Raw genomic sequence first — 14818 nt, forward strand, 5'->3', positions numbered from 1 at the left:
GCCAAACCATAGCTGAGAGTGTCTTAAATAATGATACATACTTACCGAAAAAGACCCATTCACATATAGCAGCTAGCCAAACCAGTACTGAAAGCTATCAGCAGAGGTAATGTTATATAAGAGTATATCGTTGATCTCAAAAGGGAGGTAGGAGATGAATACCTACGACCGATAACAGAAAACCTTTGAAAAGATTTCCCGCGAGGAAAACCATAAAATCAAATAGGCAAAACTCTCTTCACATCCCTCTGACAAACACTGTACTCTGAGAATTGGGCTTCAGAATGCTTAGAAGCGCTTGTCACAAAAGAAATCATAAAAATCTAGCACAAACTTACTTCACCACCTCCATAGGAGACAAAGTTTGTAAAACTGAATTGTGGGTGTGGTGAGGGGTGTATTTATAGGCATTTTGAGGTTTGGGAAACTTTGCCCGTCCTGGTAGGATTGTATATCCCATACGTCACTAGCTCATGGAGTCTTGCCAATTACATGAAAGAAATGGTCTCATTATCCTATTATGAATTCAGGAGTCCGCCCGTAAGTGGCCTATGTAGCAAATAGATTGTAAAAACATAGTTGTTAATGTGACTTTAGCTTCTAAACATTCTCAGGTTAGTTTGCATGGACCATAATTGTATTGTTGGATGATCAATGTTTGTAATGTCGCTCTTCTTTCTGATATCTTTCAACATTAATTAAAAAACAATTCTAACTAACCAGTCAAAATGACTTTATTTGTATATTGCTAATACATTTTATTCTATATCCTTCAAAAAATTATCTTCTTCTGAAAAAAAAATCTTCACAAAAAATGTTTTCTCAAGTTTTATTTAGGTGAACATACTGTACACAAGGTTTACATAGTTATACAATCTGCTTTCCCCATTGTTTCACGCATATGATAAAATAACTTAACCTCTATTAGGATGCTCTGCAGCATGTAAGTACAAGCTGGACTGCTGCAACGCCATCAATTACATAGGCCCAAAAAGAAAAAACCTCTATTGCTCATGCAGCAAGACCCAGCTACTCTAAAATGATCCAAGTACAAAGATCACATTAGCAATCTGAAAGCTTTCAATATATCTAGAATATCGAAAGCAGTGATTATCTAATGGTCTTGACTCTTCAATTGTTGCATAAAATACCCCCCCATATAAAGTACCATCCAGTGGTAAAAAAAAAAAGTTATAGAAATTACGAGGCATAGAAATATCAATCCCACAAATCTCTTAATTTTGACAAGTTTTAATATTAAAAATGTAACAATAAAAAGGGAAAATAATCTAGTGTTTTGTGTAGAAGACTGCTCTGAGGTTTTTTTGTTTTATGAAAATATATTCTTCTTAATAACAAGTTGCTGCGAAAATGTCCCTGATCCAAAATTCATTGTCAATATATTTAAAAATATATATATATATATAAAAAACTGAATCTGACACCAAGAAAAAAAACAACACACTATTGTAGGAATATGGTGTAGATATCATACAGGGCCATCTAAATCAGAAATATTTGCTGTATAATGAATAATAGCTAAATTTAAATTTGTAGAATTGATTATAAAATATTCTGTAGCAAAGTACCACAGCAATAGCTATAAAAAAATAAATAAAAGCAGCATAATTGGGCAGACCACGCATGGCAACAGTGAAGTAATATATTTCCATTTTATGACAGAACAGGAAACTCAGGTTGTATAGCACTGTTGCTTGATTCTTGGCGATTTTGGGTTTAACATTTTACTATAGATTTTTTAAGTTAGAATCGAAGCGTTAACATAATGGTAAAAATAAGGAGTTTAAATTAGAAACAGTTTAGAGAAACTATGCAAGTCTATAACTGGCAGTGGGCAGACATTTTGATAAATAGATTTTTTGTTTTTGCATTATCTTAATCCTATAGAGTTGACACTGCATAAATAATTTTTAACATTTTTTTAGATGCTTGTCTCCAAGAAGCCAACTTCCAATTCATTAGGTCATTGCACAACAATGGAGTATTTAAAATGCATATGAAATAATTTCATTTTAAAATGCCTATATAAGAAAAAAAAGTACATTTTCAGTCATTGTTTAAAATTATCTTCATTTATAAAACCTTTTTTTATATAAATAAAAGTAATTTCTCAGTCATCCTTAGTATTTCTATGTAGCATGTCAGAATCAGTTTAATTTTCACTTTGCTGGATTTGTTAAACACACCACACCATTTAAAAAGGGGTGGGGTTCCACAGACATTATGGAAAGTAAACACATGCATCGTCATGCAGTATTTGAATCAATAATAGTAATCCCCAATTTCTCAGGATATAAAAAAAAAAAGAACAGCAATAATTTGTCATTTTTGCAAGTGGTTTGGACTTCTGATCTCAAGAAAGCGGCCAAGTGTTTAACATCAAAACAAAGTTCCCAACACTTGCTTGAAAAACGAAATAACGAGATCTATGCAATCATGTGATTTCACAGGGATCGGATCATGGGGGACTGCCTACAATGCTAGGCACACTCCCCATTTAGATCAACCTTTTCCTTAAAGCAGGAGAATGCAGGCTGCCAAATAACATAGGACATTCCATGCAGTCTTAAGGGCATTAAAAGCCCAGCGCTGTTAAGACAGCATGGAAAATTCTAAAGGAGTGAAGAGGTTGAACAACACATCCATTCAAAAAAAAATTGAAGGTGTATAAATAGGAAGTGCTGCTTTAAAAACAAAACAAAAAAAAAACAACCCTTAAACATTATACACGGTAATAAAATACACAAGGACATAGATTTTCATTTATACACAAAAAAAAAAGTATGAAAAAAAGATTAACACACACATATAGATTTTCTGTGCTGTTGTAATAAGGGATGTCCTAGCTTCTTTTGGCCTCTGAGGCTGCGCCTCATAATGACTTTGTCTATTGTTTTGCGCTTTGGTGAAATGGAAGGGCCCTCTGTCTGTACAGCTCCATTCCTGGCCAAGCTCCGTTTTGGTTTTTTCATGGCAGGTCCACTATTGGACTCCTCCAGCGTCCGTTTCAGGGAAGCCATTTGCTCAGTTTCAGCCTTTTTGTCCTGACTACTAGCTGAAAATTTTGCAGTTTTATTATCAGCACCACTAGCAGAGGAAGGTCCAGGGAAGAGGCATATTGAGGGTGAGATGCTTGGGGAGTCCAGCGACCACTGAGATAGGCTGCTCTTATCTTCACTTAAATCTGAACATCCTGGTGTAGGGGAAGAAGTAACAGGTGTTCTTTGCTTTCCTGACTCACTGCCCCATTTTATATAGCTTTCCGAGAAGGCATTCCTACGAATAAGTGAAGGGATGGGCTCAGAAAATGTTAACCTCCACCATGGTTCATCCTCCAAGAACTAAAGGAGAAAAAAATAAAAAAAAAAAAAAAAAAAAAAATCATTTTTTGTTCAGGAAGAATTAGACAGGTACAACCATACAATCTTGCTGAATCGTGTACCTGAAATATTTTCTCAAATCTAAAGTTATCCCCTCTTTCTCTCAAACCTCAACAAATACTCTCCATTTCCCAACACTAGTTGATTTATGCAACTGCCTTTTGTTTAAGTAGTGTGTGTTTTATTTTACAACCACAACTGCTGTATTGAAAAGTTCAATCTAGAAGGTGGTATCAACAGGCAAAACCAGCTATTTAAAATAAAATTGGTTATTTGTAAGAGATTAAATACACTCTAGCAGGTAAAACAAAACCACTGTGAACACATTAAAAAGAAAGAAAATTTTACAGTAAAATGTCTCAACATTATTTTCTAAAATTATTCTGTTAAGTAAAAAACATTTACTTAATTTTTACATAAAGTATTCATTCTCAGCTGTTTATTTTGTACTGAAGAAGCATTTACCAATGATACATAAAGTGAATGTAAAGTTAGCTATATAAGCAAAAGTGAAACGATAGTATTGAAAAAATGAATGAGTTTCATTAATGAAATTGTTAGTAGATACTTATCTTCAGAGTTATTTCCCTATAAACGCAACACAGCTAATAGCTGAAGCTCCGGTCGCCATTTTCAGAATTTGATTGACAGATGAATCATCTGCAATCAACTAATTGTTATTTCCCCTCAGGGAGTGATGTTTGTGCAAAGGGGCTGAATGCCCAGGGGGGCGGGAACAACGATTAGTTGATTGCAGATGAATCATCTGTCAATCAAATTCTGAAAATGCCGACTGGCGCTTCAGCTATTAGCCGTGTAGTGTTTATAGGGAAATATCTCTGAAGATAAGCATCATGAATAAAACTCTCATTCATTTTTTCAATACTATCGTTTAACTTTTGCTTTACATTCACTTTAAATGCAACAAATAAAGAAGCTAAAGCGATTTGAATGTGCTGCAATGGGCAGTTTTCTGCTCCTAATACTACCTTTAATTTCTGCAGTTTCGGTCAGGACCTAGTGGCTTTCAGCACATTTCGAAGCCAAAATTATTCTTGTAAAAGTGCAACACACTAAGAGCTGGATTAAGCAGAAAAAGTCCAAAAAGGTGCAAAACTAACATAGTCACAAGACTTACATCTCAAACCACATATTTTCCCTTTAAAATGTAACCAAGAGCTTCCAGGTACACTTGATTGCAAACGACTGGGAGAAAGTATGTTACCTGGGGTAAGGTTTTTTTCCTATACACACTTCTGCAGCCATCTGATACTGTCTGCTTGAGTTGTTTATCCCCTATCAATAAAGGCAGATTCATTTTAACAATGTAACAAACTTCCTGAAACTAGAGTAGAAAAGGCGGTTATAAAAACTGATACCATTCTATCAATTCTTTTAATTGAATTGTTTTTTGAGAAATCCTTGCAATTGATAGGCAAATCCTCTCTGAATGCTCTTTCTACTATCCCATTCTTATACCCCGTAGATTTCAAACGGCCTTTAATTGTGGACTTTTTTTTTTTTTTTTTTTTAAACAAGAAAGTACTTTCCCGTGAAAAGTTGTTTTAACCGTATGAACTGCCTCTTGGCTATTCCCTTAAAGACATGCCTGGGGTGACTACTTCACATGAAGCAGGGAGTTACCTGTAATAGGTTTTCTATAAAAAGGAAGAAACTGCATTTGTTTGCAATATTTGCAGATAATGTGAAATTCAAGAAATGTATGGCTTCCTTTTGCCATTCAAACGTGAACTGGATACCCATAGCATTATTATTCAGGAATTTACAAAGGATTCAGCTGTAGTTAAATCAGACTTCCAAATAAACAAAAGGTCATCTATCTAACATAATGTACAATGCTAGGATGTATAAGCATTGTCGTCATTGCCATATCAGCGAGACTGCTCCCACCTTCCCATGAAAAAGTCATCGTAGGATGGGGCAAACTTAGCCCCATAGCGGTCCCACGTCTCTGGAGATAGCAATGACCCTGAAAAGAAAAAAATAGTTGTGTTCAAGCAAAAACGTGATAATTTTAAGCAGATATTCCTTAAAAGGTCAGTTTTGCGATCCAAAAAATATTCCACAGCCGTTAGATAGCTATGAGGGATGGAGGAAATGTCAACCAGCTATAACCATCTTCCCAAGCTATTGTTTCCATTTTTATTGTATCTCTCAAATAGCTGGGTAAACCCAAGACCAACTATTGCAGGTGGCGGCCCACCTATTCAGAGTGGTTCAAGCAGTAAACCTATTCACACAACAATTGGTCTACCTTTGACATGGTCTAAGCTTTTGTGTACTTTCAGAAGATGGCGGAAAATGTGTAAAACAGGTTTTTCAACAAACGGATAATTAAAAGTATCCCTGCTGATATAATCCATCTCCACGCCATCTTCCAACAGGTTTCTCAGTTCCCTCTGGAATCTCAGAGTGGGATCACCATCTCCTTATCACTTAGTTGACGTATTGCTTCACTTATATACATATCCTTCCTTATATGATTGTTTAAATCACTATGTGTGGATTTTGTTGTAAGCTTTTAATGGCTTACATCTCTATTCTAGTTAAGTTAGGTTTATTTCCAGCACTGGATTTAGACAGTTCCATAAGGTCTTCCACTACTCTACTATGGAACAATTCCAACATCTCTCCTCTTTTTTGCATCAGGTAAAATAAGGACGTAGGTATGGAAGGCTATGTTAAAATTAAACCAGAGTCACTAGTAGGAGGAACACTATCCCTATCTAGATCTTCCAAAGAAGTCAGAGCACATACATCAGTGAAGGTCATACTATCTACACTTTCCATTGTTACATGGTTTAATCCTTCTTGAGTTGTAATACTTGTCTGGCAATTAGGACCATCAACCCTATCGTCAAAATATTTTTTAGAGTTAAGTCAAGCACAAATTTGTTCCCGTCTACGATAGTTTGAAACAAGGCGAAGTTCCTAGACGGAAAAAAAACACTCAATAATTCAAAACTCTTTTTTTCAGTTTCTGTAATAGTATAGGATGAAAAATTAATTACCATATTCACTAGTACGTTAGCCTGTTCCAATCTTTGTTTTCCCTCAACCTCCTCCCCTTGGTTGTTTCTGTACCTGATGAAAATCTTGTTCACCTCCCTTATATTCATGTTGGAAATACTTGGATGTATAATGGGTATTGCTTCTTTGGGAGGAGCCTCACTGTCGTGGGAAAGCATCAAGTCATAAAGCATGCTAATTGATTTTCTTTTGTCTAGCACCTAGGGCATATTAATCTTTTAATGTAACTATGTGTTACCAATTCTGTGAATGTGCTTATATTAACCAACATTTGTGTTGTCTCCCATTCTGACACCAAGTCTTCCCCCATCAGATCCAGACAACTCATCCATTGCCTTTTAGACCTAGACTTGTTCATATCTGGATTAAGTGTTTTGCACTTTCACAGGAATAATTTTGGCTCTAAAATGAGCCAAAAGCTGCAAGGGGCAACCTACATCTAGCCATCAATCAGCAAGCACTACCCAGGTGCTGAACAAAAAATGGGCTAGCTCCTTAGCTTACATGCATTTTTAATAAAGATACCAAGTGAGCGAAGAAAAAATAATAGGAGTAAATTAGAAAGATGTTTAAAATTGCATGCTATATCTGAATCATGAAAAATGGGTTTTCTATCCCTTAAAAAAAAAACAGGATAAATACACAAATAAAGTGACTGGCAGTCAAAAATCAAAATAGATCTGAGACAACTGCCTGAAGGACTTTCCAATGAAAGGCAAACACAGAAAAAGCAACCAAAAAAAAAAAAAAGAAGAATACAAAAAAGACGAAGTAGCTGCCTAGCAAATTTGGGTCAACAGAAGCCTTATTATTAAAAGCCCAAGAAGTGTCAACTGACCTGGTAGAAGGAGAAGTAATCAATTTAGGTGTAGGCCATCTCACCTCCAAGTAAGCCTTATGGATCAAAAGATTCAAATCAAGAGACTAAAGAAATGGCAGTAGCTTTCTGCCAATTCCTGAAACCAGAAAAGAGAACAATCCTTAGAAGTATCAACATATTACTTTACAAGTTCTAACAACATTTAAGTTATGAAGAAGCCTCTCTGAAGGGAAAAAAAAAACAAAAAAACAACTAAGGACTAGGACACAAAGAAGGATATATTAAAAGAACACAACCCTAGGAAAAAAAGTAAATCAAGATTCTCAAAACTGCCTAGTATTTATGAAAAAGTATGAGGAGAGACAGTAGAACAAAACTGAAAGACCCTTTAAATAACTGGCAGACAAATCCTTATCTAAACCATTCGACAAAATCCTAGAAATTCTAAAAGAATATCAAGTTAAGAACCATAAAATACCTTCTGGACCTTATGATAAATCTTCCTAGTCACAGCCTTGAAGGCCTGTAACAAAGTTTTAAAAAACATAATCAGAAAAATCTATATGCCTAAGAATTAACCATTCAATCTTCATAACATCAAGCTTAAAGACTTGAGGTCTAGATGGAAAAAAAAAAAAGAAAAAAAAAAACGGACCTTAAAGTGAAGGTAAACTTGCCTTGATGCCGATCCAGTTTGTCATTCTTTGTTTAAAATCAGTATGACTTTCATTCATCAAACCTTCTAAATTTTAGTGTAATTCGAGTTATTAGCGTTTTAAATCAATTACTGCTGGTACACAAATTCAGCCCGTTTTTGTTTAGTTTGTGTTTTGGCTATATCACGTGTTTCTGTTATCCAATTGATGATCTGGCCGTTAGGCGGCCGTCACTCCATATCACCCGCCTCCTTTATCTCTGCGCATGCCTCCTTAATCTCTGCGCATGCGCTATTCTGCGCTATTCTTTATTATTTATATTAAATCCCTTGCACGCTCCCGTTTCTCTTTTGCATAATGGCCTCGCATGCGCAGTACAGTTGAATCCCCGATTTGCGCAGGCGTGGTTGATCAGAGCATCTGATCCTATCATCGTGCACACTATTTTGAGAGACGTAATAGAGCGGGTGGGACCGCTCTATACGCCACAGACCAACAAAGCAGGAACTAGAGAGAGGGAGGAGTCGCCATCAAAACCATAGCGTTTAGATAAATGTATGTACATTGATAATTTTAAAAGTAATAGAAAGTATAATTTAGCGATCAGATTATGCTAATAATAAGTAATGAATTTATGTATTTAAAAGCTTACAACTTTACCTTCACTTTAAGACAGAAAGCATGGATGCAGAGGAAGAGACCATGGTGGGCATCTAGATATTTCAATTCGGTCTGCATATCAAACTCTGAGGCCAAACCAGAGCAATCAGAATAACGGATGACTCCTTTTGCCTGATTCCTGGCAATCACACTGGGTAGATGAACCAGAGAAGAAAAGAGATCGGCCAGTCAAAAGAACATAAAGCTACCGATTACCGAAGTATCCACAAACTCCGCCTGAGAATCCCTGAACCTCGCATATAACCTGGGAAGTTAACTGTTTAACTTAGAGGCCATCAGATCTATCTCTAGGAGACGCCAAAGATCCACTTTCTGAATGAAAACATCCAAAAGTGAGAGACCACTTTCTTGATGCAATGAATGACAACTGAGAAAAAAGCTTACCCAGTTCACTCCTGGAATATGAACTGCAGAAAAGAAACAATTGGCTTCTGCCCAGGAAAGAATTTGAGACACTTCACTCATGGCTAAATAACAGCAAGTTCCTACAATTGTAAGCCACTGTGATGTCATAGTCTGACTGAAAATTGAGGCCACTGTGGTGTCATAGTCTGACTGAAAATTGAGGCCACTGTGGTGTCATAGTCTGACTGAAAATGGAGATGAAAACTTCATTTTCAACAGAGGCCAACTTGGAAATTTGCCGAACAAGGAGTTCTAGAACACACACACACATACATATATATATATATATATATATATATATAAATAACATTAGAGTATAATAGAGTGGTTAAACAATGAAAAAAATAGTACTTACCAATAGGCACCCCACTACTAGAGGAAACCAGTAGAAAGCCAAAACAGTGCTCAATCATAACAGCACAGGATATGGAATAGGACCCAACAGGAGGAGGCAAAGGACAGGTCCCCATAACACTTGTGGAAGGCTTGTGACTAATTCCCATAAGGTGAAAAATATGTCACTACCCATACTCCAAATACTGCACTTTGAGGGGAAATGGGCTTCAATCCCTCTCACTGAAGAATAACATGCACATCTTCATTCTTCACCTTCCTCCAGCAAAGACAAAGACAAGACTGGCTTCCAGTAAAGTGGAAGCGGTTTTATAGAGCTCTTGGGGTTTGGGAATCTGTGCCTCCTTCGAGTAGCAGGGAAGAGTAATTCCCAAGAGTAATGGATCGTTGACTCTCACCACATGTATGAAAGAAAATATTTTCTATTAATTATTTACAAAATCTAAATAAAAAATAAAATATATACTTTCTGATAAATTTCACTTCTTTCTGGATATGGAGAATCCACAAAGTCATTCCAATTACTAGTGGGATATTCACTCCTGGCCAGCAGGAGGCGGCAAAGAGCACCCCAGCAGAGCTGTTAAGTGTCACTTTCCTTACTCATAACTTCCAGTTATTCGGCCAAAGGGAAATGGAAAAAGAAGATAACACAAAGGTAGAGGTGCCTGAGGTTTAACAAAAAATACCGTCATTAATTAAGGGTGGGGTCATGGACTCGACAACGTCATTCCAATTACTAGTGGGAACCAATACCAAAGCTAGAGGACACTGAATGAACAGGGAGGGAGAACAAGACAGGCAGACCGCTTGAAGAACCTTTCTCCCAAAAGAAGCCTCAGGCGAGATTAAAGTATCAAATTTGTAAAATTTAGAAAAAAGTATGCAGAGAGGACCATGTAGCTGCCTTGCAAATCTGTTCCACAGAAGCTTCATTTTTAAAAGCCCAGGATGAGTAGACAGCCCTAGCAGAATGAGCCGTTATTCTCTCAGGAGGCTGCTGTCCAGCAGTCTTCATAACCAAAACTAATCATACTTCTCAACCAGAGGGAAAGAGAAGTAAAAGATGCCTTCTGACTATCGCTTTCCAGTGAAACAAACAAAAAGGGCTAAAGATTGAGGAAAATCCTTGGTAGTCTGTAGGTAAAACTTTAGAGCACGCACAACATCTAAGTTATGCAAAAGATGTTCATTATGAGAAGGATTAGGACTAAGATCCAAAACCATTTTAGGGAGAAACTTAGTATAAAGGACCGGCTTATCTGCATGAAAAATAAGGTAAGGCCAATCACACTGCAGAGCCAAGAGTTCAGAGACTCTGCGAACAGAAGAAATAGCAATAAGAAACAAAACTTTCCAAGATAACTTAATATCTAAAGAATGCTGCAAAACTTTAAGCACAAGGTTCAAACTCCACAGAGGAGCAACAGGTTTAAACACAGTCCTGATTCTGACCAGGGCCTGACAAAAAGACTAAACATGTGGCACATCCGCCAGACGTTTGTGTAAAAGAATAGAAAGTGCAGAAATCTGACCCTTCAGAGAAATGACTGACAAACCCTTCTCCAGACCTTCCTGGAGAAAAGACAAAATTCTAGGAATCCTGACCCTACTCCAAGAGAAGCCCTTAGATTCACACCAATATAGGTAGGTATTTGCGCCATACATTATGGTTAATTTTACGAGTAACTGGTTTGCGGGACTGAAGCATGGTATCAATGACTGACTCAGAAAAAAAAACACCCGTAGCCAAAATTAAGCGTTCAATATCCATGCAGTCAGCTTCAGAGAAACTAGAATTGGATAGCGGAAAGGACCTTGAGTTAGGTCCTTCCTCAGAGGTAACCTCCAAGGTGGGAGAAGACATCTTCACCAGGTCTGCAAACCAGATCCTGCGAGGCCATGCAGGAGCTATTAGAATTACAGACGCTCTGTTTGATACGAGCAATGACTCACCAAAGTATAGCAAAAGGAGGAAACAGGTATGCTAGACCGAAATCCCAAGGAACCGCCAGAGCATCTATAAAGGCGGCTTGATGATCTCTTGACCTTGAACTGTACTTTGGAAGCTGGACGTTCTGACGAGACGCCATCATATCTAACTCCAATATCTTCAAAGAATGCAGCAGCACCACTTCTCATATAAAAAGTTCCTTTATTTAGCACATAGTAGAAGCAGGTTAAAATAGAACAACGTTTCGGGTAATCAACCCTTAGTCATGTTCACATCAACATGAACATGACTAAGGGTTGATTACACGAAACGTCGTTCTATTTTAACCTGCTTCTACTATGTTCTAAATAAAGGAACTTTTTATATGAGAAGTGGTGCTGCTGCATTCTTTGAAGATATTGGATACTGTTTGGATCTTTGCAGTGATCCTGTGTCAGCTTGCACACACCTTGGGTCTGAGTGCTGGATACCTATTGGGTTTTCTGTATCATATCTAACTCCGGCACCCCCCAATTGAGAGTTAACCTTGAGAACATCTCCGGGTTGGAGAGCACATTTCCTAGGATGAAAGGTCTATTAGCTCAGAAAATCCGCCTCCCAGTTGTCCACTCCTGGAATGTGGACGGCAGATGAGACAATCGTTAGATTCCAACCACTGAATAATGTGAGTCACCTCCTTCATGGCCAAGGAACTCAGAGTTCCTCCTTGTTTGTTGATGTAAGCCACTGAGGTGATGTTGTCCGACTGGAATCTGATAAACCGGGCTAAAAAGACAACTGAGGCTCTCAACTCCAAGATGATTATGGGGAGAGAAGAATCCTCCCGAGTCCACAGGCCCTGAGCCTTTAACGAGCCCCAGACTGCCGTCCGTGGTCACGATCACGCAGGAGGGTCTCCGGAAGCATGTGGTCTGAGACAGATGATCCTGAGAAATCCACTATGAGAGACAGTCTCTTGTTAACGAATCCAGATCCATCTTCTGAGATAGATCTGAATTGTCTCCGTTCCATTGACTGAGCAAGCATAATTGTAGAGCTCTCAGATGGAATCAAGCAAAGGGAATGATGTCCGTGGAAGTAACCATCTGACCAAGTACCTCCATGCATTGAGCCACTGATGGACGAACCATAGACTGGAGAGGGAGAGAGACATGAAGTGAGAAGTTTGGATTTTCTGACATCTGTCAGAAAAATCTTCATGGATAGGGAATCTATGATGGTCCCTAGGAAACGCACCCTTGTAGCTGGAACAAGGGAACTCTTCTCCAGATTCACTTTCCATCGGTGGGAACGTAGAAAAGACAACAATATCTCTCTATGAGAGTTTGCTAGTTGAAAAGATGACGCCTGAACCAAGATGTCATCCAGTTAAGGCGCCACCGCAATTCCCTGAGACCTGACAACTGCCAAGAGAGCCCCCAGAACTTTTGTGAAAATTCTGGGAGCTGTGCCAAGACCAAATGGAAGAGCAACAAATTGAAAGTGCTTGTCTAGAAAAGTGAATCTCAGGAACTGGTAATGATCCCTATTAATGGGAACATGAAGATACGCGTCCTTCAGGTATATGGTCGTCATTAACTGACCCTCTTGGACCAAAAGAAGAATGGAACGAATGGTTTCTATTTTGAAGGACGGTACCCTGTGAAATTTGTTGAGACATTTTAGGTCTAAAATAGGTGGAAAAGTTCCCCTCTTTTTTGAGAACCACAAACAGATTTGAATAGAATCCTAGACCTTGTTCCCTTACTGGGACTTGATCAATCACTCCCAGGAAGGAAAGGTCCTGAACATAGCTTAAGAATGCCTCTCTTTACCTGATCTGCAGATAATCTTGAGAGGAGAAATCTGCCCCTGGGAGGACAAGTCTTAAATTCTATTTTATAACCCTGATATACTATGTCCACAGCCCAAGGGTCTGGGACATCGCATATTCAAGCTTGTCGAAATAAAGAAAGTCTGCCCCCCTCTTAATCAAATACCAAACCGGGGGCGGACTTAGTCTCAGATGAAGGCTTCTTTGATTGCTTCCCCTTATTCCAAGTCTGATTGGATCTCCAAGAGGACTTGGACTGCTCTGGCTTGGAAGAGGAAGACTTAAGACCCTTGAAGTTACGAAAGGAAGAAAAATTTGAATTTTGACACCACTTAGGTTTATTCTTCTTGTCTTGTGGTAGAAAGGACACCTGTAATTTAAGAAATTATCTCCACCAGACCAGGACCAAACAGGGTCTTGCCCTTGTAAGGTAGCGACAGGAGCTTGGACTTTGAGATAACATCAGCTGACCAAGATTTTAGACACAGAGCTCTGCAGCCTAGAACAGTGAAGCCAGACATCTTGGCTCCCAATCTAATGACTTGCATGTTGGCATCAGAGATAAAGGAATTGGCCAGCTTGAGAGCCTTGATCCTATCCTGGATCTTTTCTAATGGAGTCTCCTCTAAAATCAGCTCAGACAAAGCATCACACCAATAAGATGCTGCGCTTGTTACCGTAGCAATACAAACAGCAGGTTGCCACTGTAATCACTGATGAACCTACATTTTCTTGAAATAAGCCTTCAGCTTTTTATCCATGGGATCCTTGGCCAGAGTAGAAATTGCTCCCTCCACCTTAGGCACAGTTCGCCATGAGTCCCGAATGGAGTCAACAACAGGAAACATCTTAAAAACAGGAGACGGGGGGGGGGGGGAGGGGGGAGGAATTCCTGGCTTATCCCATTCCTGAGTTATGATGACACACGGTCTGGAACAGGAAAAACTTTAACAGAGGAAGGAACATCATAGTATTTATTAAGCTTACTAGATTTTTTTAGGGTTGACAGCGACAGAAGAATCAGAGTCATCCAAAGTAGCCAGTACCTCCTTTAGAAGTAAACGAAGGAGTTCAAACTTAAATCTGAAGTTCACTTCTTCAGAATCAGTCAAAGGATTAATACTGTCAGAGTCTGAGATCTCACCCTCAGAAGCTACCGAGGCATCTTCCTCATCCGACTTATGGGGAAGGTCTATCGCAGAAGAAGATGGAACAGACACCTTATCAGAAATATACTATGATTTCCTCTTGCGCTTACCCGCCATAGGGAAAGCAGATAAAGCTGCAGACACCGTAGAAGATATCCGAGCAGCAAAATCTATTGTCAAATACACGCCTCCAGGAGCCTGAGAGGAACCGCAGGGCACTGTATGTGATGCCATTGAGTCTTGGAAGCTGTGGCATATCCTGAGCAGCATTATCCTGAGAGAGAATAGGCTCAGAAGGCAGTAGTTTATCTTTAAACTTTAGAGTCCTAGCTAAACATGAGGAACAGAATTGCATAGGCAAAACAATTTGGGCCTCTAAACACAAACATTTGTCAAGACAAAACCGTCTCCTGTTCAGTGTCCATAGCTGAATAAATCCCAAAAATTAAAGGAATGAAAATTAAAATAAAAAAATTACTACCGTCATAAAATAAAAAAACAAAATATGCGCCTCTACACCTCAGTCAGCCTGAGG

General features: G+C 38.5%; 1 protein-coding gene across 1 annotated transcript in view; it reads right to left on the reverse strand.

Moving 5' to 3' along the window:
* Window positions 1-815: 815 nt before the first annotated feature.
* Window positions 816-14818, reverse strand: part of PPM1D (protein phosphatase, Mg2+/Mn2+ dependent 1D) — a 90750-nt gene continuing 76747 nt past the window's right edge. Inside the window, exon 6 of the mRNA XM_053707350.1 lies at window positions 816-3362. Coding sequence (XP_053563325.1) covers window positions 2817-3362 — 546 coding nt within the window. The 3' untranslated portion in view covers window positions 816-2816. The remainder of the gene's footprint in view (window positions 3363-14818) is intronic.

Source organism: Bombina bombina, chromosome 3 (genome assembly GCF_027579735.1).
Source record: "Bombina bombina isolate aBomBom1 chromosome 3, aBomBom1.pri, whole genome shotgun sequence".
NCBI classification, from domain to species: domain Eukaryota; kingdom Metazoa; phylum Chordata; class Amphibia; order Anura; family Bombinatoridae; genus Bombina; species Bombina bombina.